This window comes from Lepisosteus oculatus, chromosome 24, assembly GCF_040954835.1.
Source record: "Lepisosteus oculatus isolate fLepOcu1 chromosome 24, fLepOcu1.hap2, whole genome shotgun sequence".
NCBI lineage: Eukaryota > Metazoa > Chordata > Actinopteri > Semionotiformes > Lepisosteidae > Lepisosteus > Lepisosteus oculatus.
Window position 1 is genome coordinate 1,258,987 of NC_090719.1, and position 27,290 is coordinate 1,286,276.

General features: G+C 51.0%; 1 protein-coding gene across 6 annotated transcripts in view; it reads right to left on the minus strand.

The window, feature by feature from the left end:
- gapvd1 (GTPase activating protein and VPS9 domains 1) overlaps window positions 1-27,290 on the minus strand; it is a 65,825-nt gene that overhangs the window by 24,830 nt on the left and 13,705 nt on the right. For 2 of the 6 annotated variants that reach the window (XM_015366731.2, XM_015366732.2), the window contains exons 2-9: window positions 9,841-10,061; window positions 7,520-7,787; window positions 5,951-6,526; window positions 5,419-5,505; window positions 4,812-4,946; window positions 4,129-4,321; window positions 1,838-1,918; window positions 77-240 (exon numbers count right to left, since the gene is read on the minus strand). In XM_015366731.2, the coding sequence (XP_015222217.1) occupies window positions 77-240; window positions 1,838-1,918; window positions 4,129-4,321; window positions 4,812-4,946; window positions 5,419-5,505; window positions 5,951-6,526; window positions 7,520-7,787; window positions 9,841-10,061 (1,725 nt within the window). Of the gene's footprint in view, window positions 1-76; window positions 241-1,837; window positions 1,919-4,128; window positions 4,322-4,811; window positions 4,947-5,418; window positions 5,506-5,950; window positions 6,527-7,519; window positions 7,788-9,840; window positions 10,062-10,242; window positions 10,378-20,380; window positions 20,553-27,290 lie in introns of those variants that run through there. The other 4 variants (XM_015366736.2, XM_015366737.2, XM_015366733.2 and 1 more) reach the window with 3 other exon arrangements.

Sequence of the window (27,290 nt, forward strand, 5' to 3'; positions counted from 1 at the left end):
GAAACACTAATCAAAGAAAAGCTGATGGACTTGTAACCCGTTTTTTAGCCTCGCGACCCTGCATTCCGAGAATTACCTCATTCTCTGACATCATCCCCGGAACAGTCTGAGGGGCGGTGCCCAGGGAGATGACCAGCACTTCCTCTGGCATCACTTCCTGCAAGGAGTCCTGGGAGCAGGCCTCTAGCTCCCCCTGCTGGTCCTGCGCGATATTAGACCTGCTGCGGCTTCGCGAGGCAGCTACAAAGCAATGAGAGGACAGGACGTTATACTGACCCCTAGCATAGTGTTCCAGCCACATGGCATCACAGGACAAACGACTCAAACATGTTTCACTGCACTGCTGGCAGATAACAGATGACCTGCTGAGTCAACGGCTCAGTGTGACATGAGCTCAAATCCAGGTGCTACTCTGAGATCTTTCCTTTGCCAATTTCAACCCATAAGACTCACTTCTTCTCTCCACCATCTTGACATACTACCTGCTCATCCCAGTTATGCCTTGCTTCTCATTTCACGTTTACTCCACGATTTTTTGTTCTGGAGATCATGAGTTTCACCATGCATGTTGTTTTCGTACGGTTTTGACTGAGATCTACACATTTGCCCGATGGACTAAATCTGTCAGTAGGCAGGCCAGGAAGTGCACGCAAATGCAATCTCACAATTGACGCAGGCCCTTGCCAAGGCTTAGAAACCTTGCCTCCCTCTTGAAACACTGTGCATTATTCACTGTCCCTGCACGTTTTGCGATTGTTACACGCTCACAAATTCTAACCATCCTAAAAAATGTATTTAAATGAAAGAAGCCTGCAAGCAGAGATAACATGTCTGGACTTCTGTCTTCTCTAGCAGTGTCTCTCATCACACATACTTAAATGATCTGTTACCAGCAGTTCTTCCTTATACAACTATGTACAAAACTATATATGTAGTATACAGCTATAGCAACACAAGGCCTGCAGCACAAACATACATCACAGGGTGCATGCCAAACTCAAAGTGCAGCAACAGCCAAGGACACAGAAAGCTTGGCATGCATTTCACAGAGGTTGTGGTTTTCTGCTCTCCAGGGAGAATCTACTCCACTCTTAAGTCACTCACCTTCCAGCTGTGCTTCCTAGTGGAAATCTAGCACAGGCTGACTTAAGACAGTAGCTGTGAAAAGTCTTTCTCTTTACAAGCGAGGCAAGGCTGACCTGGGATCCGCTGTTGGAAAGCCCAACACGGTTTTGGAACGGTAAGACTAATTCTCCCCCTTTTTGAAAAGTTCATTTTGTTTTGGCTGGACGTGCTAATGTAACAGGACAGGTGCAAGTTAAACACCTTGATAACTGCAAATTCAACAAAACTGTACATTTTTTCCCCACTTGAGGTTTCACATGAAAATGTTCAAATGTTAGGAAGAAGACACAAATTCAAAACCTGGCACTGCGGGTGTGGAGTACGAATTCCCTAATTCTCTCATGAGAGATGCCCATGCCGATTTTATAAACACGAGCTTAACATGCACTTTCACACCAGCGCTTCCTGCGCACAATGGACTGCTGGACCTTGCTTTCCCTTGCTCTTGACCAGGGCTTTTGCAGGGTGGACGGATGCACAAGGTCACAGACAAAAGCCTTGCATGCCATTCGAGGACAAGCTGCAGTGGGATGGAGCGACGCAGCAGCGGCAGGCGCCTGGGGGAGAAGCCGATGGGAGAGCGGTGGATGGGAGAGGAGCCGAGGGGAGAGCAGCCGATGGAAGAGCGGTGGATGGGAGAGGAGCCGAGGGGAGAGCAGCCGATGGGAGAGCGGTGGATGGCGCGCACAGGGCGGGACCCTGCTCTACCCACCGAAAGGGGTTACTAAGGGAATGTGTGCAGACAGGTTGGCGGAGGAGGGATCCCAGCAGGTAATAGCTGCTAAGTGTTGTCCTGAGTGTTGGCAGCAAAGGAACAGAAACAGAAAAAACAGAGGGAAAGAATTACGGCACGCGGCTCGGCCCCGGCGGGTCACGTCACACCGCGAGCTGCCGCGCCGGAGCGGCACGGGATGCTCGCCATGCCCCGGTGGGCAGCACTCCCGTTCCCAAGGCATCGGAAACCATCCCATCGAGCACAGCTGCCGTTTCGGATTCAATACCACTGTGCTGCACTCCTCCCGTCTCACTTTCGGGATACAAGGGACTCCTTGGAGCATCGACACAACGGCTTGCAGCGGACGTCAAGTTACACCGCCGGCCGCGTTCTCAATTCCTGTTTTAACTTTGGCATCTGCCAACGAATGCCACACCTCTGTCGCCCCGAGACATCACCGCGTCTAGTTTATGACTCGGCTGCGGGCGGAGGGAAGGAGGACCTGCGGGCGGTCTCCTCTGACGGGGTCCACGCCATCTTTTATCTGGCAACATGTGGTGCAGGAAGCTGCGGTTTTCCCCAAACCTGGGAATTTAGCCTGGTCAACCAGCGCCCTCCCTGCCTCAGCAACACTCAGGGCCATCGCGCACTGGCGCCCAGAGAGTCCCAGTCACGGCTGGCTGCAGACGCTGGTCAAACTGGAGCCGTCTGGATTGGGGGCCCCACCTGCACGCAGAGCGGGCGTCCTTCCCGGCTGACCCACTCAGAACCCCCTCCCGTTATCGTTCCTCTACACTCCTGGCATTTGCGTTCCGGCCATCTGCAGAGACGGGTCTCCTCATGTTCCAGAACTGGCCCAGAAGACAGCTCGGAAACATAGCAGACCCACAAAAACTGAACGTGGACGCATAGTGAACTGACACTGCTGTGTCATACGTCGCATTTAATATTTCTTGGAAATGGGATAGCCGTCGCACCAGGTTGTTCTATTTTAAAGATGTCCCGCATTCAGGCTACCTCACTGCACAGCACCTGCGAGCCTGTTCATGAACCTGCCTGCTTCCGTATCAGCCAGGACGAAGTGGAGTAAAAGAGACCTCTGCTGGTCTGTGTGGTGACTGTATCACCGAGGGCTCCGGTGATGTGTGTACGTGTCATTTTCTCATTTTTTTACATTTTTTTTTAAACAGCTGACAACTTTCCCGAATGCTGGAGAAATCGTTCCCATTAAAAACAGATTTGTTTGTAGTCCGTATTAATTCGCCTGGAGAAGAAGTTGCCGCGATGTTATGGAGATACTCTGCTTTTATATGGATCTGCCACCAACGTGTTAGGAATAGAACAGAATGTTCCGAGTTACACCCGTAATGAAAGCAATGCGTTAATTAGCGTGTCCCGATATAATTGGTTTTCACCCCTGTAACAGTGCCGCTATCCAGATGCAGCAATTGCTTCTACGGCCCTAAGCTAAACACCTCATTAGCTCCTTGCTCCCAGGGTCAATTCAGAACCCATCTCATTTTTCATCATAACACTGGAAGTCTTGACTTTTTAAAAATTTACCAATATTGATTACAAGGAATCAATAAAAATGTAATTCATAGACAGAGCAAAACACAATGGAAACAGAAGGAGTGGTATGGCAGTCCAATAGTGTCAGAGTATCGCATTTCTGGGCACTAGCACCACCATGGTGGGCCAGGGCGTCTGTAGCTCTTCAATCCAATTCAGCTCATTATTGGCTCAAGTGAACAATGTCATAACCTCTCCCAGCTCGTATTCTTAAAGGGACTTGCAGTCTAAAGGACTGGACCAACCTGGCTCACAGAACAAATTAAAGGGCTGTGAGCTTTGCTGCACACAATTAAGACCCCAATGCCCAGCTAGTGCATTGCAGTGCAGTGCCTAATTAAAATGAGAACCCAAACTGCAAAAGAAACAAAACCACAACACATCATTCCCACAGCAGGTCAATACTCAACCCTACAGCATCAACACCAGGCTGATGCATGGTCATCTCCAACAGGCCCTGCATGGGGCTTGAGGCTTGTTTTTTTTTTTTGCTACAACCAGCTTTTTGTCCGATTGACAGCACTAGGTGACGTCCATAGAAACTGCTGTAAGGAAGGAGGAGGTGAGCACCGCCACAGTTTAAGGAGCCCCCTTTAACGACAGCACAGCTCGATACAAACGGCGTTTCCTCAAGGGACGCTTGTTTCAAGACGGCATGTGACTGCACCGCCAGAAACCCTTCCACAGCTCCGCGGCGGCCACAGGCGACGAGGTACCTATGGGCAGCCGGTTCTTCTTGTTGGCGGGGGTGGTGGCGGGGGAGAGCTGGGGGGTGTTGGAGGGGGTGAGCTCCAGGCTGTTGCTCTTGCCCGGCCGGGACTGCGGGACGTTGGCCAGCAGAGTCTCCAGGGCCAGTCTCTCCTCCTCGCGCAGCTGGTCGCCGGACATCACGTTCCGCACGAAATCCACCTGCAGGACGGCCGCACAAACCTCAGCAACCGGTCAGGACCGGCCGAGCGCAAGCGAATTCTCCTAATCCCGATTTTTAGACAAATTATTACAACCATTTGGATTCAGCTACTGTTAAGCAGCTCTGCCTCCTGCTCTCCAACACCAACATGGAAGGGATGAGGACCGCACACACTGTCCCCCCGACATTTATTAAAAATGCATTTAAAAACAGATTCCTCCAAACTGGGAAGAAACAATACAGGATCTCTGCATGGGATGGATCCGATTTATGGCTAAATACAGAAATGTAATTCACCATTGATAAAAAAACTATACCTGTGAATGCAAATCAACAACTTTGATTTCAAGAACAACAGTGACGAGACTAAAAATAAGACATCTTTTAAAGAACGATCTAATTGAATACTCCACTATTTTGGCAAGAAAAGCTTTAAATACAGAGTGTATTGTACATTAATGACAATAACATGTAATAACTGAACCTTACCAGTGCTAGCAGCTGACCCTGAGCAATGTACACTACAGTCCTCGTTAGTCCTTCCAATAGGTTCACAGAGGACATGGGCGGGGTCTCCACTGCCCGCCCACCAATCACCACATCCAGGAATGCAGCGACACAGCTCTGGAACACAAAACGCCAGCCAGTTACCAACAAGAATGAAGTGGCTTGTGTATTTTTTGCCAGTCACATCTCCCAGAACTCCCGAATCCAATTTTAAAATCATATTTTGAAGAGATGGCATGTTCTTTTAAAAACAACTGGACGCCGTAATGTAATGTGTGTAATTTGTGAAAAAGAAAATTAAACTACTGCAGTAGGAGGAGATCTTTTTAATTTAGATCGACTTCAATTACTGAATGAAGGAGAACAAGCTTTTATCTTGCACTTAGTTCTCTCGAAGACCACTGCGTCATAAGAACTTACCCACAGTGGATAGGGGGACATGTTAAATGCATGCAACTTGAGTCAGAAGCTCCTCTTTCTGTGCAATGAGAAAGATGACCTCCAACAGTGTGGGTAAACTGTGTAGAGGGACTGCTCCAACAACCTACACAGACGTTAGTGAGCACCGCTGGCCGCATGCAGCCCTTACCTTATCAAACTTGGACAGGCTGCTCTTCACACGGGGGTCCCCCTCATCAGTGCCCGCCATGGCCAACTGCTGCAGCAGCCGCCCCACCTGCAAGAGCACAAGGACAGGAGAGGAGCTGAGCAGGACAGTGTGATAAAAAACAGGTCTGAACACTGCTAAAACGCAGCCTTCCAAAACTTTTCAAACCAATGGCAATTTTCCCCACAAGCTTTTAGGCACAGAAGCATGCAGAGACTGCAACCCTACGGGAATCGTATCAAAATCACAAATTTGCGCTTGAGGAAAGGACTATACAATTCTTCAAAACAAAACAGAAATCGCTAAGAGGTAAACTAACAATATTTTTGGATCCAGAAGAAATAATCTCCTGTTCATGTTTGCATGTGTTGTACTAGCACTTTGGTATCGATCGGTTGCAAGCGCTCACATGAGCCAAATGGCTCCTGTGCTGTAAAACCTCTCTAAAATTCGCATTCGGCGGTCTCAGAGCTGGTCTGGGTGGACGCGCGGCCTCTGGCAACCCTCCTCCTACCTGCATCAGGTTGAACCTGGCCACCTCGTTGATGGGGGCGTCCGAGATGATGCCGTACTGCTCGGGGTTGACGATGGCCGGGCAGATGAAGCAGGTGAGCAGGAGGTCGGTGCACATGGTCCGCACCTCGCCCAGGTCCAGCCTCTCCACGCACGACAGCGTCTTGTACATCTGCGACACAATCCAGCGCAGGCTATGGGGGAAGCAGTAGGTGTTCTGCTTCAGGTAGCCGATGAACTTGTTGACCAGGGCGACCAGCTTGGCCTCGTTGGACTCCACCATCTCCTGGACTTTGCGGCGGTAGCCCTCGGAGCCCTTGTCGCCGAACATCCGCTCCTGCTGGGCGGGGGTGAAGCGCTCGGTCACCTTGCTGGGGTCCGTCTCCAGGTGGTCCTCGTCCTCCACCAGCAGCTGCATGATGGGCTCGTGCAGGGTGGCGGTGAGGAAGAGCTTGGCCGAGTACAGGCCCTCGGAGAAGAGCTTGAAGAGGGTGCTGAAGACGCAGGTGCCGCGGCGCAGCAGGCGCCGGGGGTTGTCGCTCTCCTTCAGCTCGAACTCGATCAGGTAGCGCAGCACCTGGGGGAAAGAGCCAGGGCAGCGTCAATCCACCGCCATCGCACCGACCACCGGCCCCAGGAGGCCCCTTCACATCCCGTCTCGAGAACAACAGATCAGGAGGGCGGGTGGGAGCGAGGAACTGAGGTTGAATTCGCTAGTGGTGCCAGACTGTGTCAAGCAGTCAGGACCTCATTTTAAAGCCTCACACAAGGGACATGTCTTAAAGCACAGTGTCACCTGTCACAGTACGGGGACACTGGATTGGAAATACTGGTCCAGAGGGAAGAGCACCGCCTACTGGTCCACCAGGACCACTTAACCAGCCTGCTGGTGTTTCCTTAGAAACACTAGCACTGACCACTCTTCCAATAGCTTCTGAGGTCTGACGAGAGAAAGCTACAAGGTCGCAACCTGCTGAAAAACACTAGTGTGGTAATCATAACTGGGCTCATTCTCCTTGTAGGGCTTTATCCAATCTTCACAAGAGGGCTTTGTAAGAGACCTGCCTGTTTCCAAAGAAACTTACTCTAAGCTGCTGCACAACGACATCTGGTTTGTCAGTGCCTGGTCATTCACCATAATTCACAGTCAGCAGCAGTGCAATACGCATTGAACTAAAATTAGGCTGAGTGACACAATGCCTAATCCTGGCCAAATACAACATCAAGAAAGACATTGTAAGAACAGCGGTAATGGAAGCACTTACATTTGTGGGTTATTAAACTGCATTAATAAGCATACTTTTCACACCAACTCCTATGTCCTCAGTACGCGCATATCCCTGAATAATTTATATCATGTTAATGGACGGCAATAAATGCACACTCTCACAAAGGTTTCCATTAATACATTCAGATGTGTTATGGACCACATCTATTTTTCATATAAATGCCCTTCAGAAACATGCAGCCCCCTTTGTCTTTTTAAAATCGTAATGAGAAGATTTTTTTGCGGGGTCTCGCAGCAGTGCCAAGAACGCAGGGGACCTACGAGGGCAGCAGGGCTCCTCACCTGAAGCAGGTAGTGCTCGTCTTCCTGCATGATGCAGTTGCCGTACAGGGAGGTGAAGACCGTGTGCGTGACCCCCTGGGTGTGCTCCTGGTTTAGCTTCTCTCCAGTCACCAGGCAAGACGCCACGAGCCGCGGGTTCTCCCGCAGGCGGCTGAGGAACTCCCCATAGATGCTCTCCTGGAAGCCCAGGGTTTTGTAGCCATCCACAAACTGCGTGTCCTCCAAGATCTTGGCATGCTGGCAGCACTCCGCGGGCGAGGCCTCGGCACTGCCGGGACACAGGGCGGGACAGTTGGGAACCAAGCACCAGCTCTTAAACACCTCCTCACACCACGGCACCTTGCACGAGGGCGGGGCAGCTCCTAGATCACCCCCTCATCGTGCACGAGGGCGGGGCAGCTCCTAGATCACCCCCTCATCGTGCACGAGGGCGGGGCAGCTCCTAGAACACCCCCTCGTCGTGCACGAGGGCGGGGCAGCTCCTAGAACACCCCCTCATCGTGCACGAGGGCGGGGCAGCTCCTAGAACACCCCCTCATCGTGCACGAGGGCGGGGCAGCTCCTAGAACACCCCCTCATCGTGCACGAGGGCGAGGCAGCTCCTAGAACACCCCCTCATCGTGCACGAGGGCGGGGCAGCTCCTAGAACACCCCCTCATCGTGCACGAGGGCGGGGCAGCTCCTAGATCACCTCCTCATCGTGCACGAGGGCGGGGCAGCTCCTAGATCACCTCCTCATCGTGCACGAGGGCGGGGCAGCTCCTAGAACACCCCCTCATCGTGCACGAGGGCGGGGCAGCACCAAGATCACCCCCTCATCGTGCACGAGGGCGGGGCAGCTCCTAGAACACCCCCTCATCGTGCACGAGGGCGGGGCAGCACCAAGATCACCCCCTCATCGTGCACGAGGGCGGGGCAGCACCAAGATCACCCCCTCATCGTGCACGAGGGCGGGGCAGCTCCTAGAGCACCCCCTCATCGTGCACGAGGGCGGGGCAGCTCCTAGAGCACCCCCTCATCGTGCACGAGGGTGCGATGAGATGACCCCCAGGTCTCAGCATCACAGTATTCCTCTCCCCCAGTTTCCCCATTTAGGTTCTTTAGAGTGTTTGCAAGGGTTAATATCTCCCTTTCTGCAGGGTTTCATCCCTGCAAGTTTTACTAGTGTCTTTGAATCGGCAGCGTGTGCTAAGCTGGGAAAATCCGTCCAATATTTTAAAGCCCTAACCTAACAACATTCAGGCCCTCCAATGCAATTCCAGAATAACCCTGCATGGCAGGAGACTTCGAGCGAACAAGTCTGCACACGGACGATCAGAGACTACAGTGTCATCAGGAGATGCTTCTCTAGCCTTCATGGCAGCTGGCTCTCCAGGGTAAGCCCTGTTCATCTGCACTCCGATGTTAAAACCATCTGCTGCATGACAAGGAAGCAGAGTGTGCCACAAAACTCAGGCAGTGCGTTTTAAAAACAGGTATTCGTAGGGACAGTGTTCGGAACAGAGCCATGGCACATTCCAGAGCTTTAGTAAGCCAGAACACTCTCTTGAACCCTCAAAAGTGTGCATTTTAAGATACCCACTGAGACAGAGTATTTTTAACTTGCCGGACACCAGCTTGCATTTACCAGATTAACTTGATATAGAAAAACATCCAATTTCTTCTTGTGTGTGCACTGCATATTTAGAATAATGACACAGCAAATTAAAAGGAGGTACGCTGTCTTGTGCCAGTGGACCCAAATGTACTCTCACATAATTCTGTGCGCCCAGCACCCCCGTGTCAAACGAAGCTTGACGTCAGGAGGTTAATCAGACAGAGATCCGCTACATGTGTAAGCCAGAGGACTGTGAGATCGCATACGTGTGCAGTGTGATAATCCACATGGGTAGCTAAGAGCTGATTGAGGAACTTGAGAAGGTCTGGATGAAGCGGTGAAACCTGCTGCTGCAAAAAAAGAGCATCTCCCCGCAGCGAAGAGGAAGTGCCTCAAATAGCGCATGAAAGACTGGGCTTTGACGTGTGCAACAGAAAGACCCACACGTCAACGATTCTTTTAAACCAACCGAGGCGAAAATACTTAACAACTACAAATTGGTAAACTTGCACCAGCTGTCTGCAGTCTTGTGGAAATCTGACTGATCCAGCACTTGCTGGGGTAAATGACACCCTCAAGTCCGGCATCCGAAATTTCCCCTGGGTCGTCTCCTGTTCACGATGAACTGGTTAGCCACCCTAATCATTCACTCACCCCCCCCCCCGTGCCTGTAGCACACAGGCCCCCCCGCTCCAAGACAGCTGGGGGAGAGGGTGCCGCCTACCTGGTGAGGATGAATCGGTCCAAGTTGATCCTCTGCTGCTTAGCGATCCAGGCCGCGCGGTACAGCTTCTCGGCCGTCTTGAGCACCTCCGCGTTGAGCCTCTGGATGAGCTGCTTCTCCGAGTTGACGTAGAGCCGCTCCTGCTTGAGGTGATGGGCCAGAGTGTGGATGTCTGGCTTAACCATCTTCACCAGCAGGACAGGAGAGGACAAGGGCGCTGTCTGCAGGGGCAGAGAGCAAAATTAGGAGGTCAGGAAGGCAGGCAAGGAGAGTGGGGGGTAGAGATTGAGAGCAAGAGGGAGAAATCCGGATGAGAAGACAGAGGCTGAGTGGGAAGCAGGTACAGAGAGCAACGAGCCACGCGCTTAGCCGTACGGCGAGGCAGACAGTGACGGAGCGCACCGATAGCCACCCAATTTCCCGAGCTGGCGCGCGCGAAGGGTTAATTCCGGCACGGCTAAGAACGCGCTGCTAAAACGGCGCCGCTTCCTCAGGAGACCGGCAAGAACGTGGAGACAGCTGGGCAGCAAAATTCAACCGCGCAACACAGCCACTCTCGCTGTCTGAAACAAACAGCCGAGCTGGAATTAGGGTTTCTTATCTGTAACGAGGCTGAGGCTGTCAATGCAAATAAAAAGAGCAGCCCTGCAACGTCAACAGCTGGACCGGCTTCACACATACACACACATCCGCACAAACAAAAGAAACTCTGCTGCTTTTAATAGACGTCTGTCAGAATAATGCAAATGCCTCACTCTCCATTGCTTATTAAGTGAAGAAAAAACAGGAGGGAATGCATATAATTTGAATGATTTCCTGAAGCATTCTTTCACACAAAAGGCTCTTTGTCGACGGAAAACAGGCTTCTCGTCCCAGGACCCTAGTTACACTGGAGAAACCTCAGCTACACAGTTAGCTGCACTAGGAGAAAAAGCTGATCCGCGGATGTAATTATTTCTTGCTTTTTTTTTTGCTGCTTCAATTTTAACTTCACAGTTCAAACCAAGTTCATCCAAAACACTGCGGTAAAAAATGCCTGTAGTGCGACTTGTAGGTTTATAAGACTCCCATAGCATAACAACTTGATCTTCAGCTGCAACACTCCCTTGCACACGATCTGGCACCAGGTAGGCGACTCTTTCAAGATTTTCACCTCGCTTTTTTCGAAGCGAATCTTTACCGTCGGACAAGAAGTGCTGGTGCAGTACGCACCACTTCGGCGCTCCTTGTTGGTGCTGCTCACCATTAGCTGAGTGGCTCTTCATCGCAGAGCATTCAGCTACCGGTGCTAAGAGTGTCCAGGGCACGTGGCATCACCCCAGCTGCCACTGTTCGGGCTCCGGTTCCGGCCATGTGGCATCACCTCAACCGCCACTGTTTGGGCTCCGGTTCTGGGCAGATGGCATCAACCTCGCCGGGCACCTCCTGCCCACGATCCACCCTGACCGGGCGGGCCCAGGGCGGCAGGGAGGGAGGAACTTCCTCACCAGGCGGAGCTGTGATTTACTGCGTCTTCCACAGTACTGCAAACTCCTGCTATCGGGAGCAGGACGACTGCTTCCTCGAAACTGCTCTATAGATTCCCTGGAGCAGCCAGACAGCCTAGGAAAACCTACAACTTGAGGCAGGTTGGGTTTGTAGATAATATGCATAGTATGCAAAGACACTCTTAATTGAGACTATGTGATTATGTGCAGATTTTTTGAAATACAGAGGGAAAGCTAGCTACTTCACTGCAATAAGGGATTCCTGGTAGACGATACGGTAACTTGGAGCCCATCCTGTAAGCAGGGCGCAAGGCAGGACTGCACACTGGACGGGACGCCAGCACATCACAGAGCACACGCACACGCACACAATTTACACTCGTCGAATGGGTGTGAACCTCAGATTAGTCTGCGTTATGATCAAATGCTAATAGTTAACCTATGAATGGTGAGGTGTGCCAGCCGTAGGAAGTTAATCACTGCGCTCCCTTATTCCAACAGATACTGAAGGTCACAGGGAACCTGACTGGGCGGTTTAACAGGAATAAAGCAGTACTAGGACTCCCACAAGCATGCAAGTTCAGAGCTTTTGCTAAATCAAAGCACACGAGCACGCTGGAAGCAAACTTGATAACCTCCGCATATAAACCCTTCGGTGTTCTATAAGTCAAAACGGTGCAAACTGCGTGCAAATGAATGCTCAGCAAAATCCTCGGCCCACAGGGAAAGGCTTATTCTCTTCTGCGAGGCACTAAGCTCCCCCTTCCTTCCTGTACTGGAGACCGGAGCCATTTCGTCCGACAACATTTGTGCTTCTTACTTGCTAACAAAACATCACTTCCTTTGGCTGTGAAGAGACTACATCCTCCTGAGGCTTTCTGGAATACCAGTCGTCCTACTTCCAGGAGATGGTGTGTCCAACGAAAGACGACAAAGCCAATTCACAGCCGAGAGAAAAAAAACTGCCTTACATCTGCCAGTTAACTTTTGAGAGGACACTCTGTAAATCAGTGGACAGTACCAGCATGACTTCCAGCCACAGAACTTCCCTCCTCTCTGTTCCAGGTCTTCGACCACAGATGTTCAGTGCAATGCACGCTCTTCACAGCCCCAGCATGCCTGCGGTCACAGGCACACACACTCCCCCGCCCCCCAAGTACCCTGAACAGAAAGTATGCTTAAAGATGTGTTCAAGCAGGCTTCCCCAACGTAAATGAATTCCTGCTGCCAGGCAGAAACTCCCTGTGCTACAAAAGCCGCCGCTGACGGTGTACAGGAAGAGCACACTTCTGCGTCCATCAAGAGGGTGCTCAGTGGGTTACAACAGCACACCCACCCCTCAGCCACAGTCAAAAGCAAGCATGCGGCCCAATTTAAGCGGGACAGCAACAAGTCACTTCATGAATGCAACCTAGAGGCTGATTCGCTCTGGGGAAATTTCACACCAATTCCCACTCTGGGCATCAGGATCCACTCGCAAACCCGGCACCCGTTTCCAGCAGACGTACGAAGCCACACGGGGCTCTGCTGGCCTCGAAGGCACTAAGCACAGGACGCCAGGCCAGGTGGCCCTCTGACGCGAAGAAGAACCGAAACTGCAAAGCAGAAGAGAGCCGAGCAGCTTGCTGGAGAAGCACCGGCGCGCACCCATCCAAAGAGCGCCCGCACTTTTAACGTGCCAACGGGGGAGAGTGTGGGGGCGAGGGCACGGATGGGCACGCTCGTGTCCTACAGGCGCTGGCTTTTCGCGGCTACCGGACATAACAACAGCGCCTTCCTCTTTAGCAGGAGCAATTAAACTCTTATGAGCAAACCAAGAGCAGTCCTTCTGCAATTTGCAGAGCAGCAACATGGATGGTGCACAGCAGCTGCAGATTTCAGGTGCTTCTGCACACTGAGTACTGCCACCAAGAAGCTTTGCAGGAGGGGAAAAAGTCCTGCAAGATCCAAGGCCTGGATACTACAGTCGGTGCAGAGGTGCAGTCCACACCTGGGGGGGGGACCGACACACCAGACCTCATGACAATACTACGGCCTGGTAGAGATCTGAAGTGTTTAAACCTAGCCTGAATTCCTAAGGCCCAGCCTCATTAAGCAAAAAGAAGATAAAAAAAAGAGACTTGTTCAATGACTATTCACTGAACATCGGAAGGCACACAAGATAGTCTGTTTTCATCACATCTGCATGCAGATCTTATTCTCGGCTATAATGGTGCGCTTCTTGGCACAATGAGGTTGCCAAGCCTGGACGGAGGCCTAAATTAAATCAAAACTCTGAACCACCTGCCCATCCCAAATCGCGGACTCAGCCACCTGATGCAGGCTCCCTTCTTTCTCCCACCGGACACCTGCCATGCCGATCTGGAACCGCGGACTGGAATTTGCCACGAGCAGGTGGGTCACAGTTCTGGCTTCATCCCGATCCAGCTGTGCTCAAGGGAGAGGGGCAGAGCTCTTTAAAAGATCAAAACTCACTCCAGGAAATTCCAGGAACGAGGAATAAACCGCTCTCCAGAACCCTCAGCCAGTTTCTTGCCATCGTCCATGTGCACCTGCCTCTCCCGGGGACTGCTTCCCCACACACAACTGTGGCTCCTCCTCGCCAGCAACGAGTGGCAGCTCATATACCAGGACTCCAGCTGGGCTGAAGCTCCGGATTGATTGGAAGTGAAGTCAGGACAAAGGTGCATTCCTCTGAGCAAGACAGCATGTCGCTCAGCTTTCCTCAACATAAAAAAGACTCACCCTGGACTTCACCAGTCAGTTCTAAATGCGCCTTGTTCATCTGGACCTGGGTGAGCAGAAACGTGGCCAGCGCACGCTAGAGCTCACTACGTCATATAAAAACGAAACACTTCCTTTATGAAAGACGTGATGGATTTACACATCAGCCGATATAAACAGGAACGCCAGAGGGCTGGTTCCGCCACGGCACAGCCCTTTAATTAAATAACGAAGGCCAAACGGGAACAAAATACCATTTATAGCCGTCCGGAAAGAGAGACACTAGCTTTCCAGCAGCAACCGAACAACAGGGTCCTGTTTTCAGTTCCTGTTTCAGCAGTGGCCCGCGGCGATCACGCAGAAGAGCCGAACTCCTGAAACGCTAGGACGCCTGCGTGCGCACCACGGGACGGAAACAACGCAAGGATGGACACCCCTGGGAAAGGGACCATCCGGAGTCACGGATCAGCCATAAACTGGCTTGCCAGCGGGAGGCGGGAGGCGGGAGGGAACTGCGTTACCAGGTGAACGCCCACAGAAACGCAGAACGAGCAGGCAGACTCCACTCAGACTGGTGCCTGGAGCCGGAATCAAACCCGGGACCCCGGAGCTGTGAGGATGTAACACACACTCCCACGCTGTGGTGCCACCCAGGGGTGTAGCTCCTCTACTGTGTGTGAAGGGGCTGCCCCCTGCTGCGCCTCAGCGAGAGTGAAAAGACAAAACACTTCTCCAACGTACAACGATAACATCTACATCAACATCTGGAAGTCTACAGAAACTCCGAAATTCTTTATTCTAGTTAACGTCTAGGGGCTCCAAGGGGGAAAACAAAAACCAACTTTTCCCCAACAGTTCGGTTTTTATTTACGATAAATTCCAAACTGCACAAACGCAGAGCGGGCAGGCTAATCTTTTGAGGAACTGCAAATTCAGGTCTCACCGTTTTATGATCCCACGGCAGATTCCTCTAGGGCCCGTCAGCAGAACTAAAAAAAAAACGGGTCTGGAAGCGCTCGTCTCCCCCCCGGCGGCTCCCGCCCCTGCAGGCCCACGCGAGACACGGACACAGCGACACGAAAAGCATCCCCTCAGCTCTCGGGCGCACCTTCCTCCTGAAGGGCCCTCCCGCATATCCAACTACAGAAGAGCTCGTCTTCCCTCGGCCCCTCACTGCCCCTGCATCTCCACTTACTGTACATTTCAAACGCCGACGCACAGGTCGGGATCACGGCAGCTTCCAGCTCCTCCAGGACAAACACTCTCCTGTCTCTCCTATTACTCCAGGACCCGGGCAGACAGGATGAACAATTCACGAGGGTGAAACCACAGGCGCAGTGGCTTATCTGCCTCGACTGAAATGACACTTTTCGATATAGTCCAAAGTGCAAGCTGTGGGAAACGCTGTGAATCAGTGATGAATGCAGAAGAGGGCCACTCAGCACAGTTTCTTTACTTCTTAGCGGGACAGTCTCTCCTGCATTTTCCACACAGCCCGTCAGAAAAACCCGATCTTGTCGCACAACGGTACCTTACTGGATTTAATCCAACTCTCTTCCCTAACGAAACCACACACAGAAGTACACCCATTAAAATACAACGCCAGAAGAGTTATTTGACAAATAAAAAGAGACATTTATCACTTTCTGAACAAACAAGAGGCTCTCGTTGTCCACTCTGGTCCTTAGAGCTCGTTAATGTGCTGGGCCAACGTCGTTAACATTCCCCGAGGGGGGTACATGTACCCCACTTCAAGACGAGTTCGGAAACACTCACCCTGGGAGCAAGAGGAAAGGAATTAGCCTTGATCCTGTATCTGAAACATTTCACCCAGTACAGGATAGAGTAAACTGCGCCCTGCCCTACAGGTGATGGAGAACACAGCAGAGACCACGGCAACGCTAAATTAAAACAACAAAAGCCGGCCAACCGTCCTCACAGCTGTGCGTGTCTCAGGAGTTCCCAAGCCAGAGTTCCTGCTCCCTGTCTGCCCTTTTCACTCCTCTCACAGTCCTGCCCATGTGCTGGAGCTGGCTGGAGCCTGCAGCACAGAAAGAGCCCGAGACGCTGCCCACGCGTCTCACATCTTCTTTCGGATCCCAGCCCGAGCACGCCTCTTTTTCCTCTAGCAATCAGGGGAACCTTGATTGAAGAACCAGGTCCCATTTACAATAAATCGGCTGCCAGAGACCTGCCTTCTCTCTCTCGCTCTCGTGCGCTAGGAGCCCTGCTCTGTTCCTCTTCAACGCAACCAGCACCTTCATTGTGAAACTGGACAAGCTGCTACACCGACTTCCTCTCCCAGCTCCCCCATGCCGATTCACGCACACAGAATCTCTGGGAAAGGGCCGCGCCGAGGAACCCTGCAGAGCTGGAAGGTTGCTTGCCCAAACATTTACCCAAGGTCAGCACACGTAAGGAACTCTGTTTGACTTTCCAAGCTTCCCCTTGTAAAATGCATGTGAAAAAATTGCAACAGTGCTTCTTCCACACCAATACTGAGCTGCTGGGAAGGCCTGATGATTAACAGAAGCGCAGGAAGTGACCAGGTTATTGATTCTCTCCAGTGGCATGGCGTGTGCATGGCGTGTGCATGGCGTGTGCATGGCGTGTGCATGGCGTGTGCATGGCGTGTGCATGGCGTGTGCATGGCGTGTGCATGGCGTGTGCATGGCGTGTGCATGGCGTGTGCATGGCGTGTGCATGGCGTGTGCTGCCTTATGTTGACCTGTGTCCGCAGGGCACAAAGAGGCCCCCACTGGTGTCACTGACATCCCGGCTAACCGCTGTGGCCTTGCAAGTCCGGAGAACCCAGGCGACCCCTGGCAAAGTCAGCAATCCTCCAGGAAACCGACAAACGCAGACAAACCGACCGGGTTATCTTGTGTCCGCGTTTTCGCTCTTCAGCATCCCCAGCTCATAAAAGGAAGCAATCTGCTGCAGGCCGGCTCATTTTCCTTTCGTTCTGAAAATCAGGAACAGCGAAAACTGCACTGTCCAGCATCTCTCCGACACACAGACGGGGTCCAGCCTCTGGAGTTATTTCACTATCTACAGGAAGGGAGGCTCTGAAGCACATATTTCACAGACAACCCCCCCCCCAAAAAAAAAAATCTGTATTTCTGGGAAAACATCGAGTGTCCAACTCCGCATCACTCTTTAAAGTATACTCTAACTGGGGTATAAAAGTGATATCCAGTAGGATAACCACAGGGAGAATGCAATGGATTCACACAAACCAGCCTGCAGGCAACATGGCATTAATGCATAACTGGCAGAATAGACAGGTCTGACGGTTTCTGTCCCAATAACGTCTTACGTTCTGAAAGATACTTTACTCATTAAGGAGGACTTCAGATGGCTTTCAAGACTGAACAGGATGAGTCAATTCTCAGCCTCTCTAATGGTACCTTATAATCTGCACATTTAAATTGCAAATGACATAATCATGCTCTTGCAGATTCAGTTTCTAGCTTTTAACAGGAATAAAGTTTGAAGTGTTTTATTATTTCAAAGATGTGCATGATTTCAAAGAATCTTCATTTACAACTACAATAAACATGGAAAAAAACTTTTGCATTCTGCCTCCAGAAATAGCAACAGACACTCCATCAACATCCACAAGCATGTTTACTACCTGACTTCCGAAATAAATGCCACCGAACATAAATCTTGGAAATGTTTAATATCCCCAGTGTACCGCGCCCAAATATTCCTTTTCAGAGGAGAGAAAAAGAAAAGCATCGATTTGCATTCGAGAACCGAACGACTGAAAAGGTCAGAGAACCGAATGAGGAATGAGGGCCAACTGCCGAAACACAGATGCTCGTGCCTTGATTGAGAGAAAAAATATGCCTTAGAAATAATGGGCTGTTCACACTAATGTGCTTTACAGGATGTTGGGGAGTGAAAAATGTTTTCTTACATGAATGGCCTATGAGAGAGAGGGGAGGGGGAAGAATTTGCTTCCCTCTGTAAAAAATTTCATCCTGAAGAGCTCAAGCCCATAGGAACCAGGGGAAAGTCCCAACACACACACACACAGAGATGAGGCTTTTATTTCTGACAGTGCTCTGCTCTGTCGGCACCACATCTGTCAGACGTGACCTACACATCTAAATAAAGAAGTGGGAGTGCTTTCAAAAGAAATCAAAGGAGACACTTCTTTACCCAGAGAGTGGTGGGAGGGGGGAACGAGGTGGCCAGCCTGGCTGTTGAAGCCGATACCCTGGATTCCTTCAAGAAGCAGCTGGATGAGAACCTGGGATCAATTAACTGCCAACAGCCAAATGGACCTGTTGAGATACGGGCCGAATTCCCTGCTCCGTTTTGCATCATTTCTTGCGTTCTTAAACTGAAGCTCCTTCGTCCACCTCCTGCGTGGAAGCTGGCGCGAGGCTGGAAGCCACGCCAGCGGGCGAGAAGGAGAAGCAGAGCTCGCCACGAATGCCCACGCCAAGTGGACCACCCAAGCGACTGACAGCACTTCGGGCGGGGGGGGGCGCCCTGGTCTCCACTGCACTGACCTCGCTCGGGCCGCCGGAGTGGGGCGCAGGAACGATGGGGAAAAGGGGCGCAACCCCTCGGCTGGGAGAACCCAGAGCGACGCCCCAGCTCTTCGGCGCACCTGCTGGCGAGCGGTTCTGCCGCCCTGCCACTCTTTTCCCGTTCTTACTCGCCACAAACTGGGCCTGCGCTCCTGTCCTGGACCCGCCTGACCGGGACGGCGCTCTCAGCGCTGGGAGACCGCAGCGGACTCGGGTCAGCACGGGCACAGGGGGCACACATGATCTCCCCTCAACAGGTGGGGGCTGCTGGGGGGGCACAAGACTGTTCCACCCCTCTGCCAGGCACACCGCTGTCTGGAAAGGCCCAGGGGGTCTGGCGCCCGCGCCCCGGAGCGGGGACTGTCCCCAGCGAGCCGCCTCTCTGGGTGCCTCGCACAGTGGGGAGCTGCAAAAGCGGGGAGCCCCCCCCACCGCCGCGCCCCGGACAGCGGGGGACGGAGCTTTTCCTTCTGGGTCCGACTGCGCGCCGTGCTCCGGCGAATCAGTGACCCGGGCACAGCTGCATCAGTCGCAGGGCAGGCCTGACAGTGGACTCTCGGTTTAACGGGATGAGCAGTCCGCAGACAGGGAGGGGTGTCACAGGCTGAACACGAGAAACACTCTTGAAGAAAGCAGCTCATATTCGCCACGTGTACTGAAATCCAATGCATATGGGCCCTTCATTCAATTAATTAAATTTGCGCTTTTAATTTGTCCTTTTTTTCCCCCTCCTCCAGCTCAGGTGTGCAGATCTGCGCATCTCCCAGCGCCGAGCAACAGCTGGGACAGCGAGACTCTCTCTCCAATAATCATCGCGATTTGATTAACGCCAACAACAAGAAGCAGCAAATCGTTTACCGGAAGAGCGAAAAACCGGACGACCCGAGAGCGACTGGGTCATAAAGCCACGAGCCTGTGCACAGGGGTTGGCACCCGAACCGCAGACCGAACCGCCCGCTCCCGGTCCCTCCTGTCAAGGTGTCGCGTTACAGACAGCTGACAGCGTGCAAAATATTCAGCTATATGCAATACGCCCGCCAGCTGGGATCGCCCTGCACCGGCGAGACAGAACTCGAGCCCCCGGGCTCGCGCGTCTCCGGGCCTCCCCCCCCCCAGCTGACCGGTTCGGCCGGACCGAACCGGGACATCAGCACGCTTCCACTGACCGGGACCCGGGCCGCCGCCGCCGCTTGACACGAACAGGAAAACCCGGCGCTGTGACCGGAGAGGACAAGAAAGTCGTGGGACAAGCCCCGCGGGTTAGGTTTGGAAATGGCATCGACAGCAACGACAACAACAACAAAAACAGCAAACACCAACACAGCCCACCCTCTGAAAAAGACACAAAACTTGAAATTAATCTCTGCAGCAGCTCCGCCTGGCAGCAGTCTGCGTCCCTTCTCGGAAGACCGAGACACCAGCGCGTATCCATCACTCCCGCCGGACACACGCGAAAACAAAGCCCCCCCGATTTCGGTCACCAGCCGCTCGCACTGCGCCGCGCCGCCCGGGCCGGCTCGCCTCCCCCCGGCGCGGCCCCGCACGCCAGCCCGGGGCTCGGGTGGGGGCCCGTTACAGCACAGGGGGGTCCGGGGGCCCCGTCTCCGCCGCGCACACCGCCCTCGTCCTCCCGCGGCGGCGGGGAAACGCTCCTGCCTGCCTGCCTCTCTGCGCCGGGCCTACCCGAACAACCCGTCCCAGAACCGAGCCCCCAAGCACCGCCAACCTGCCCCGGGTACCCCCCAGAATCACACTCCGGCCGGCTCTCAGGGCAGTACTTACAGGAAAACAAACTCGTGCTCTGATGTCCGGGGTTTATCCGTCTGGTCCCCTCTTGCTTTAGGATGTTATTTCAGTTCAATATATCCGTCTTTGCCCCCACAGTGTTGTTACAGATAAATACCTCCCTACTCCGTCCTGCCCAACCGGTAGCTGTCACTGCTGGAGAGACCCGCTCCGCCCGCATGCGCACTGTGGATCGGCCGTGCGTCGAGCCTCACGGGACTTGTAGTCTTTGGTGGGCCGTCTCTGTGTAGTTCGCACATGCGCGCACACATAGTGCATCTGAAGATCTCCATTTCTCAATTCAAGGTTTATTGTCCCACTGGGGGAAATTTGTTTCGTGTAGTTTTACGGGGTTTTTTTTAAAGACGGTTTACTGGCGTGTAAATAAAAGGAAGGAAGGTGAAAATGAAGACGCTTCTCATTAATGAAACGTGCTCCCTATTTGGCGTTGTTTTATAAATCATACGGTCGACCTCTCGCCTCGATTGAGCCTGCATACCGTGTTGCCAAGTATTATTTATCGCCAATAATAAAAAAAGATCTTCATTAATCGGGACTCCTTTAAATTGTTTTCTAAATACGACAACACTTCGCCTAGATCAAAGCTAACGCAGGGACCAAGCATGTCACAGTTCCAATCGATTTGGAATAAATAATGCATCTTTAAAGCTTTTGCAGTCTAAAGTATAAACAATCGGAATATTTCGATTTTATCACATCAGACTCCCACAACTAACGGAACAATTTCAGACCCCAGACTGGGAATAAAATGCTCGTTTTACTCGTTGTAATAACCCGGTTCTAACAGACGACGGCGCTAACGCCACGCGAAACACAATCTGCTCCGCCTCACATCGCAATGGAGACGGATCGGGGTCACGCTTTAGATGAAGCTGTGCAAATGACAGATTTAGAAGATCGTACCGAAATTTACTAGCAGTCGGTGTTCTATAGAAAGTAAATAAAGCAGCTGTTCTGCAGTCAGAATGTGAGATAAAGGTTAGCAGTAGACCAAGGTTAGTGATTGGATTAGCTATAGCCAACAGCTATATCAGCCTCCAGCCCACTGAAGCTCAGCAGGTGTGGACCAGAGACTCCTGGGAAAGCTAAGGTTGCTGCTGGAAGAGGTGTTAGCGGGGCCAGTAGGGGGCGCTCATCCTATAGCCCGAGTGAGTCCTGCTGCCCCAGTATAGTGACGGGGACACTATACTGTAAAAAGGCGCTGTTCTTTGGGTGAGATGTAAAACTGAGGTCCTGACTCTTTCTGGTCATTAAAAATCCCAGGGTGTTTCTTGAAATGAGTAGGGGTGTAACCCTGCTGTCCTGGCCAAATTCCCCCCCGGCCTTTACCAGTCATGGCCTCTTAATAACCCCCATCTCTGAACTGGCTCCATCACTGACTGGCGCCTCATCCAGGTTGGGGTACACACTGGTGGCGGTGGAGGGGATCCCCATTACCTGTACAGTGCTTTAAGTGGGGTGTCCAGCTGAAGTACCTTTGCTGGCTGTATAAGAACACACCCAAACCCCACTTCACCAGATCAAGTAACAGAAGTGAGTAAGAATGTGATCTGTGGAAGCAGAAGCTCTGTACTCTTCGAGAGTGTAGCCAATACGACACAAACTACTCTGCAGCACAGAAATCGAGATGTCAGGGCTGAGCTGTCTGCTCTTGATCTTGTCCTTTGGTGTAAGAAATGTCATATATTTAATATTTCTGGAGATTTAAAATACACCTCTGAGAGGGGAAGTCCCGTCTTGTTGGCCTGCTGTGCCAATAAATCCTGCAGCGATGACCAGGAAGTGTCTCAGAAGGTGGTGCTGGCTGTCGACAGGGGCATGTACAGAGTTATGTTTAATCAGAAGGCAGGGAGTTTCCTACCTGTCAGCAGTGATATTTCAAATTTAACCCAAGGACTATGCAGCGTATCACTCAGAGCTTCAAAACTGGCCCTCGTAGGAGTTTTTCCAGATCGGCCACTGGGCACATCTACAGTATGTCTTTTCATTGCCGGATTTAGTCCAGTCACTTCCTGAAAGACTCAGCTGCATCAGCTCCAGCATCCTGGCTGCTTGCTTCAGTTTTCTTTCAGCACAAACATTCAAAAGCAAATATTTGTTCATTGCGTGGTAGCATCATATCTGTCATCAACGGGCTGAGGAAAATAACCACCGCGGCAGAACAGCTTAAGAGTAACATAGCAAACCTTTCCGAGGAGCTATCCAGGAGAAGAGTCTGAAATAACGGAGATTCCTGGAAATATATCGGACAATATACGTCTGCTGTACAATATTCACAGTTTGTGCATCTCGCTTCAGGTTTCCTTCCAGTTCAGTTTTTTCAGATCTTTCTGTGTCACTAAAACACGCAGTTTTTCCAAATGAAGGAACATCATGAGTGTCCTATTTGTTTTAGGGAAAATACAACTAGCTGGTATGACTGAATTTTGAGTGACAGCTTGTATCTAGCATCATTACTATTTTTATCACATGAAAAGAAAACACCTTTTGATCAGGTCCGTATGATACAAATTTGGCCAAAGAATATATTTTAGTGCTAAAATAAAACTTTCTGGTTTTCTGCCCTCATTTGTCCCAGGGCTGATGGGAATGTCACGTGAATTTGGGAGCAGGATGTCCTCATCGAATCACACACAGTATGGGAATGAACATCACAGGTTCCTTTTCCAAATTTTTGACAGTGATTTCCTGTGGCACCTGCACGTCAACCCTCCCATCCCTGCGGAGGAGTAGGGATGAATCTCTCGCTCCTCCCTGCCACGTCAAGAATCGCTGATCAAAAAGACACCGAGATTACAAGGACTCGGAGCAGAGAAATATGCACATGTATTTCTGTTATCCTCACGGGGGGGTAGTTTCTCCAGTTACAATATACTGACAGCACTGAATGATGAACAGTTTTTTTTCTCTTTGTCTTTGGGGAATGTTTGAAAACTTACTCTGAACAAATTGTTCTAAACTGGGTTATATTTAAAGAGAGCTCAAATGTTTTTCTGAGCTATGAAGAAGCAGGACTGAAGTCTGCGGATATGGTTGATGTAGAAGACATGCCGTATGATGGTCACCTGTCACTCAGCAAGTGGCGCGCGCGATACCTGCCAGGTGTGCAGCTGATCTCTTGAAATGCCCGACCATGAGCAGTTTGTAAGCTCGCCATACAGTGGTGGAAATAAGCACTGGGAGTTGGGCAGCCCTGTTAGATCCTAAGGAGCTCCACTGGAGGAGACTGCAAGAGCATCTTCCCCAGGATCACACCTGTCACGGTGGGATCGAACTGGCCTCAGGCAGCCTGCACCTGCAGGAACCAGTGGCCCGTCCTGATTTGTGCAGGAGCCTCTCTGCCGAATGCAAGCCCTGTTCTCACCAGCACAACACCGTGGACAGGAATGCACTGGAGGGAGTTCACGTTCTGGACAGGAGCGGGTTTCTTAACCAGAAAGGGACCCCGCGCAGGCCTGCGTGCTGCGGGTGAACTGGAGGGGTTGTGGATCCTGCTCCTGAAAGAGATTCAGCGGTCTTGGGCCGTGCACCGGACTGCAGCCGGAGCTGGGGCGTCCCTGCCCGGGCCCTCCTCCGCGACCCGACCTACATCTCGGGAGGCTCTGCTGAGCTTTCCCACGGGGAGCCAGATCAGTCGTCATCGCGTCGTTAATCAGCGTGCGTTGGGGGTCTGCAGGTCCTCAGCTGCTAGAGGAAAGGGGGTGGCTTTTTTCCCTCCATAACACCAGAAAACTGAATGCCCCCCCCCCTTCTCCTCCAGTGTGGAACCCACTGGAGCCCTGCGGAGTGCAGCCAGCCGGTCTTCTGAGTGAACACTTTTTTAAAAATGGAAAATGACACATGTCCCAGAGCTTTTGACTCAGCGCACAAACAACAGCCTCCTCTCACCCCCCCCCACCCCGACCCCCCACTCTTTTATTTTGTAAGAGACTGTGCTGTTGCTCGAGCACAGTGAAAGGGCCCCTTTGTCAAACCCAGATATGAGTCAAGCGGGTGAGAGACAGCCTCTCTGAGCGCCAACAGATTCCACACAGCCTCGTCCTTCCTGTTCATTTATTATTATTATTATTATTATTATTATTATTATTATTATTATTAAATATGCTTTATAAAGAGAACACAGTCAAACAAGGAAGCAAAAAATACAGTCGGTGGTCATCTTCAGATGTTGCATGACATGTTATCCGGATTCGTCTTAAAAACTGCAGCACTTTCACTTGGCCAATGTAAAAAAGAAAAATCATTTTCCCCTCACAGGTTTTATTCTACACACAATTACAGTACATGGCATTAAATATAGAAATCATTTCATCACCCTGCATACTTTTTTTTTTGTAAAAATATTAAAATCTTCAGGCATTTTATTATTGATTATTAAAATGATACATGGGAAAGTAAACGTGCATTCAGTAACATTCAACTCGCACGGGTGCATACAGCTTGTAAAGGAGTCCAACTGATAGAGGGGGCGCAGTGCTGCAGATATAATGATGATAATGAAGTAGGCAATGTGTTGGTTTAGTCAGAGGACAGTGTTTAAACAAAGTCGTACTTATAAGCATAACACCATGCAGCTGAAGGTATTTTTTTAATACTGAGCCAGAAAATGGAACATTTTTTGGATGCCACACGTAAAAGGAATTATTAGTTCTATGTCAGAAAGCGAGTCTCTTGTTTTGGTAGTGTAGCAGTGCCTTGCACCCAGAGAAATGTTGACACAGTGCTTGTCCTCTTACCATAGTCTTAAGATTGCTCTCCCAGTGCTGGGTCTCAATTTGCAGTTAGATTATCGCCACAGGCTGGCCTTGAGACCTCACTCCGAGGACGGAAAGTTTCACACGCTTCCCAAAAACGTCCTGAACGTTTTCAAGTGATGTACAGGTCTGTTCTACAGCGTGCCGAGTAAAGGCTCGGCTTATCTGTCACACCAGCTCCATTTCGCTACCGCAAGTATTCCAAACAGCGCTCTAGTCCGATTTCCCCTTGCACCGCTCATCGACACGCAGACTGAAATACTGCGGCAAAAATAAACAAATCGGGAACAAGTGCAGTGATCAACTCTAAACGTGCGGCACAAGAATTATACTTGGCTTGACAACGGTTCCCTTCTCTCCACACCTGGGAGACGACCTTTAGGAGCCTGCCTCGTTTCATTCTGGATACCTGGCTGTCAGGGGGGTGGTAACTAAGGCTCCAAAGACGACAGAAAGTGCCTCAACGTGAACATGGGTGCAAACTCATCTGTAACCGTCGGAAACGCAGAGACGGAGGTCATTGTGGGCTGCTCAAACGGGCTTGGGCACGTTTCTACAGTCCGTTGATTTACCCAGGGGGTGATAAATACTGAGCAGGAACCCAGCAGGAATAATTTGGCTTCTATTTATCCGTCATCGGAACGTCTCCTGCCCTGGTCAGGGCTGCAGCAGGCTTGCACCTCACCCTGGAGGGACAGGGAGCAAGGCAGGGGAGAGACTGACTGCCAGTGAACGCCCTGCCCTGGACAGGGACCTGTCCATCCCGGGGCCAAGGAGACAGGGACAACTGAGGACATCACACCAGCTCGTGTGTAAGTGTAAGTGTAAGAGCTCAGGTCTCGGGAAAAGGGGGCTGAATCTTTCCAGCTCATTCTGAGCTCCGGAAGGCGAGGACAAACTCATCCACAACTCCCTGGGATCGATTAAGAACTTTTGCCTCTAAAACCATAGCTGGATAAATTATTCACAAACAGTTACAGTTTATCGCTTAATTATTAACGTGTTGTATTTTCCAGAAATTAAGACCAAAGGAAGGCAGCATTTGCCTTGCAAGTTACCTGCACTGCGCACACACACACACACAGCTGTAAATAATGGCAGCAAGATTCCATCTTAGGGAAAAATAAAGGATACCACAGAGACAGCAGCTACACAAGAACATGGGCACGGTTAAGTCTTTTGTCTATGAATTATTACAAGGTGTAACTGGAGCACAAAGTTCCCAAAATCTGAAATACAAAAATGAGCTGCCAAGTATAAATTTAGCAGCTCTCACATTTGTCCTACAGTAGCTAAGCACAAGCACTGTTGTACATCTGCAAATGGCCGATCTTAATCTAATGCTGTTTCCTACACCGTGCAGTATCAACACATTTAAACCTTGCCTTCTTAAATTCCATTTCATCGAACTGGGTTTTACACAAAATTGAGTTACCTTATAATTATTAACAATCAATTATCCACCTGGTGATGATACAGGAAAGGCAGGACCAGAATGTTAGTATCCATCATGATATACCTTGCCTAACATTCGTGCATCTGTTTTTCCCCAAACTCATCACATCCAGTATAACTGAAAAAGATCAGAGTCGCTCTGTTCTTCCCTGGCACAGCAGATCAGCTCTGGAGCATCGCCAGAGTGTCATGAAGCCCTTCAATTATACTTAGCAAATTCTCAGCACATTTGGTTGGCTAATCCTGAATGCCTTCATTTTGCAAACCCTCTAATCACTCTCCCAGATCTAAAATCCCCAAGCTGATCGCTTGGACTGGATATCGGTAAAATGTCTTTTTTTTCCCCCACTCCTGGAGGAGAACCGCTTGATCGTTCGGCTTGGTCTTCCTAACGAGCAAGCAGAACATTAAAAATTTAAAATGATAAATAAGAGACGCAAATGTGAGATATGCTCTCATCATAATAATTCTGCATTTCTAAAGCACTTTATATAGCAGAGGGGACCCATCTGCCCCACCACTGACATCCAGCCCCCTTCTGAGTGACACACAGCAGCCCTGCTGCACAGCAGACCAGGGGAGGAGTCAAACTTCTTCAGCGGCTGGATTAAGGAGGAACCAGGAAACCAGTGTGTCACTATATATTATTACTTATAATGCATTTCACATAGAAACAG